General features: G+C 43.4%; 1 protein-coding gene across 1 annotated transcript in view; it reads right to left on the bottom strand.

Annotated features, from left to right (window-relative positions):
- The window catches only part of LOC119583312 (neuroligin-2-like), an 89,327-nt gene that overhangs the window by 80,500 nt on the left and 3,827 nt on the right, over window positions 1–5,000 (bottom strand). The window contains 1 exon segment of the mRNA XM_037931784.1: window positions 4,341–4,493. Within this exon segment, the coding sequence (XP_037787712.1) occupies window positions 4,341–4,493 (153 nt within the window).

The raw sequence follows: 5,000 nt of genomic DNA on the forward strand, positions 1-5,000 counted from the left end.
ATCATTATTATTATTATTATCATCATCATCATCATCATCATCATCATCATCATCATCATCATCATTATTATTGTTATTATTATTATCATTATTATCATTATTGTCATTATTTTTATTATTTTTATTATTATTGTAGTTGTTGTTATTATTATTATAATAATGATAATTATTATTAATATTATTTTCAATATTATTGCTGTTATTATTTTTTTTTTATTATTACTATTATTATCACTCTTATTGTTATTATCATTAGTATTGTTACTATTATTATTTTTATTATTATTATTATTATTATTATTATTATTATTATTATTATTATTCCTGTTACTATTATTATTATTAGTGTTAATATTATTGTTATTATTGTTATCATTATTAATAATAATAATAAAAAAAATATATTATAATAACAATGATGATAATGCTACTAACTGTTATTGATATTACTATTGTTATCATTATTGCTATCATTGTTAATACCATTATTATTATTATTATTATCATTATTATTATTATTATTATTATTATTATTATTATTTCTTTTTTTATCATTATTATTACTTGTATTGTTTTCATAATTAATATCGTTATTATCATCCCTATCATCATCATAATTCTACATTAGCATTTCCTTTTTTTTGTTAATATTCATGCTCGTGTATATAAATAATTTGTCCATTAATCTTTTCTTTGCGCTCTCTAACGTTCCTTTATCTGTCTCTAAAATTCTAATTCCCTTTCTTTTCTTTTTCTAACTGAAACTTTCTCCTTCTCTCTCTTTCGCTTCTTCCCCCTTTATCTCTGTCTCACTCTCCGTTTCTGACTTTATCTCTCTATTTCTCAGCTGTTTCGTGCCATAATGTCTGCACTCTACGACAATAAAACGTGATCAGTGATTTGTTAGAAATAAGTAAATGTAAACGTGTGTATGCATGTATGATTGTTAAATGGTGAAAATTAGTTCAGCATGATATGCATAATATAAAAATGTATAAATATGTATAAGTGCATAAACATGTATGCCAAAAAGTTGCTTATAGACATATATTTCAGTTTGTACTCTAGATCATACATACTATATGAGACTGATAATGAATGTATGACCCGCAGAACTTGTCATTGCCTCGGTGCGACGCGGAATCTCTCTTCACAGCGCCTTTAGTTAGCAGTCTTTAGTCTTATTCCAACGCGCTATAAGGATGAGAGTCCCGTGGACGCAGAGAAGTTGTAGAGTTAATCGGAGAAAGAGAGAAAGCGATCGCTGTCACCCAATGTCATGTTGGACAAGGCCATGGGTTTCAACAAGGGCGGACACCTTTATTTTGATAACGTAGTTCGGTACTTTATTTTTCAATACTATTCAAAGCTTGGTTGATAAGGACGTATGCAATGATAGTTTGATAATATTCACAGAACTCGCAGTTCAACTAACGACTGGAGGGGGAATGCAAGGGAATGACTGGTTGAGGCTGGGGTAGATTCGCTCCCTATCCCTCCCTTGCCAACGGTAAAGGGAGGGGAAAGGCAAGAATAACCCCTGAATAGAGATAGGTACACGTGACTGTGCATATACAATTTACTGTATAGTTACATGCAGTATATACATTGGCTAATACTCGTACATACCACCACTTTCACCGAGCCTATTTGTGACCTTTAACAGCGTTATGGCACACGTTCAACATTAGAGGCGGCGGCAACTTGCTATCAAAGAGGTTATTCTGGCAACGACAATTAATAGAACTTCAAAAGAAGAGCTTATCCTCCCACCCCCCTGTCCTCCCCTTTCCTAATCCTCGTCTCCCTCTCCCTTCCTCCTCCCCTTTAACTCCGCTTCCCCCCTTTAACTCCTCCCCTTCCCCTCAATCTCCACCTTACCCCTACCTCCTCCTCCGCCTTCATCTCCACGCTCCTCTTTCCCCCACTAAATCCACATCCACCTTCTCTGCTCCCCCTAACCTCATCTCCACATTCCTCTTCCATCCTTCCTTCATTTCCTCCTACTTCTTCTCCTTTAACGCCACACCTCCCTTTCCTTTTCCCATTTAACTCCTCCTCATTTCCCCTCTCCCCACAAACTCCCCTTTTATTTACTCCATTACCTCCCCTTTCCCCCCACTACAACCCCCTCCCATCCCACCTCTAACTCCCTCTCCCTTTCCCCCACTCACTCCCTCTCTCCTTTTCCCCACTAACTCCCTCTTCCCTTTCCACTCCAACCCCCTCCCCCTTTGTCGCATCCACATCCTGTCATACCTCTGAAGACGAGGCCGTAACTTAAGGCAATTATAAAGAGCAATTTGTTGTTTTCAGGATATTACCTGCTTGTGACATGGGAGGCAAGGAGGTGGGAGGGAAGGGGGGCACGAGGTCATGAAGATTGATAGGGTAAGGGGTTAGTGGTAGGGGGGGGGGGCGAGGCAAGAGGACTGCACTGGGGGAGAGGGTAGAGGCAGGGGATGGATGAAGGGGGGGGGGTGAGAGGAAGGGGGGGGGTGAGAGGAAGGGGGGGGGGGAGTAAAGAGGATTGATAGGAGTTACGTAGGAGGTGGTGGGGAGGGGTGTGTGTGAACAAGGATCATCTGTTTGTGTATGAGCAAAAAGGGATAAGGCAAATAGGATTACGTACAAGGCTGAAGAATGTTGCAGAGAAAAGCATGGGGGAGTTATGAAAGGATAAATAACAAGGGAGTGATAACCGGTGGGAAGTCAGGCAGAGGGAAGAAAGACTAGATAAATGGACATTAAAGAAGAGAAATAAAAGGGAGCTACAGATTAAAGGAATTGGTGCGAATAACGTTGAATATTTTGTATATTGGCAACTATTCGAGGGGGAGAGGGGGTTGGGTGCAAGGGGTGATGAGGATACGAAAGATATGATAAAAAATGGTAATTAAACTTTGATAGTATGAGAAATAAAAGAGGGGAAGAAGAAGGAGGAGGAGGAGGAGGAGGAGGAGGAGGAGGAGGAGAAGGAGAAGGAGAAGGAGAAGGAGAAGGAGAAGGAGAAGGAGAGGGAGAAGGAGAAGGAGGAGGAGAAGGAGAAGGAGAAGGAGAAAGAGAGGGAGAAGGAGAAGGAGAAGGAGAAGGAGAAGGAGAAGGAGGATATTGATGATAATGATGACGATAAGGAGGAGGAAAATTAGTAGAAGAAGGAGAAGGAGAAGAAGAAGGAGAAGGAGAAGGAGGAGGAAGAGGAGGAGGAGGAGGAGGAGGAGGAGGAGGAGGAGGAGGAGGAGGAGGAGGAGGAGGAGGAGGAGGAGGACGAGTAGCAGTAGGAAAACGGGGGAAAATATGATGCAGTTGCACGCGCAAAGAACGAAAACGAAATAGGCATAGAATTGCGTAGATTTGAGTATCCTCATCATCATGAAACGGAATGATCATTGGACTGGTCAGCCGTGGCATCCCTAACAAATTTCCTCGAAAAGAAACGGTCCTGCGCCTGTCTAACTAATTGAATTATTCCAAATATGAATCTACAACAAGACTTGGATTTACTAAATCACACAAGCTAACAGATACAGTTGAATATAGTGTGGGTAGGTGGATGATGTGATATGAAACCTGTATACAAAAAAAGGAAAGGAGTATGATTTTGACTTGATTAAAAGTATTACAAGGAATTGCATAGAACGGAATGATAGATAAAACCCAATGACCCTCGAATCCAGAAAAAACAAAGTCAGACTCATCCACTATACTAAATCTATAGTTAATAGGGACGACGATCCGCTCTCATCCACCACTCTCCTCACTCATCCACCTACTCGCCTGCTAACCCATCCATCCATCCTCCACAATAAATAAATTAAATAAATAAATCCAAGTTCACCCCGTCTATCGGTGATGACGAGGACGATGAGTCTCCATTTATCATCCACTTAGTCATGAAGATGACCATTCGACTACGTTCCTGCTCATCCACCTGCCCCGTGCCCTCAAAAAATCAGATTCACTTCCCCGCCTTATCTGCTGCCGACTTTACCATTCCCCTAACCATCCACCCCCTTGTTTTATTCTTCCGCTCATCCACCTGTTCTTTCACCCATCCGCATAATTAGAATAGAAAACATCTACCTTTTCCTCCACCTAACCATCTTACCTAAAATAAAACTGATGCTCACTAAGTATGCCTGTAATGATGGGCCAGCGCCATCCAATACATCCACCTACCCATCCACCCGCCATCTCATCCATCTCACCCAGAGTAAAACGGAAGGCCCAGGATGCCCAGCCTGAAGTCTGCTGGTGACGACCGAGGCCTGCCAATCCACCATCCACCCGCCCATCACCAGCCAACCACTCCCCCAGAGTAAACCGAAAAGCAGACTCACCCAGGATGCCCAGCCGGTAGTTGATGGTGACGACGATGAGTCTGCCGAGCGCCGCCAGCACGGAGCCGTCGTACAGGCTGGCCGAACCCCACTCGTACGACTCGCCGTGCACGTAGACCACCACCGGGTACGCCACCTTCTCCGCGCTCGAGTCTGGGGAGAGAGGGAGGAGGTCTTAGAGTCTGGGGAGAGAGGGAGGAGGTTCTAGAGTCTGGGGAGAGAGGTTCTAGAGTCTGGGGAGAGAGGGAGGAGGTTCTAGAGTCTGGGGAGAGAGGGAGGAGGTTCTAGAGTCTGGGGAGAGAGGGAGGAGGTTCTAGAGTCTGGGGAGAGAGGGAGGAGGTTCTAGAGTCTGGGGAGAGAGGGAGGAGGTTCTAGAGTCTGGGGAGAGAGGGAGGAGGTTCTAGAGTCTGCGGAGAGAGGGAGGAGGTTCTAAAGTCTGGGGAGAAAGGGAGGAGGTTCTAGAGTCTCGGGAGAGAGGGAGGAGGTTCTAGAGTCTGGGGAGAGAGGGAGGAGGTTTTAGAGTCTGGGGAGAGAGGGAGGAGGTTCTAGAGTCTGGGGAGAGAGGGAGGAGGTTCTAGAGTCTGGGGAGAGAGGGAGGAGGTTCTAGAGTCTGGGGAGAGAGGGAGGAGGTTCTAGAGTCTCGGGAGAGAGGGAGGAGGT

Source organism: Penaeus monodon, chromosome 17 (assembly GCF_015228065.2).
Source record: "Penaeus monodon isolate SGIC_2016 chromosome 17, NSTDA_Pmon_1, whole genome shotgun sequence".
In the NCBI taxonomy this organism is placed as follows: domain Eukaryota; kingdom Metazoa; phylum Arthropoda; class Malacostraca; order Decapoda; family Penaeidae; genus Penaeus; species Penaeus monodon.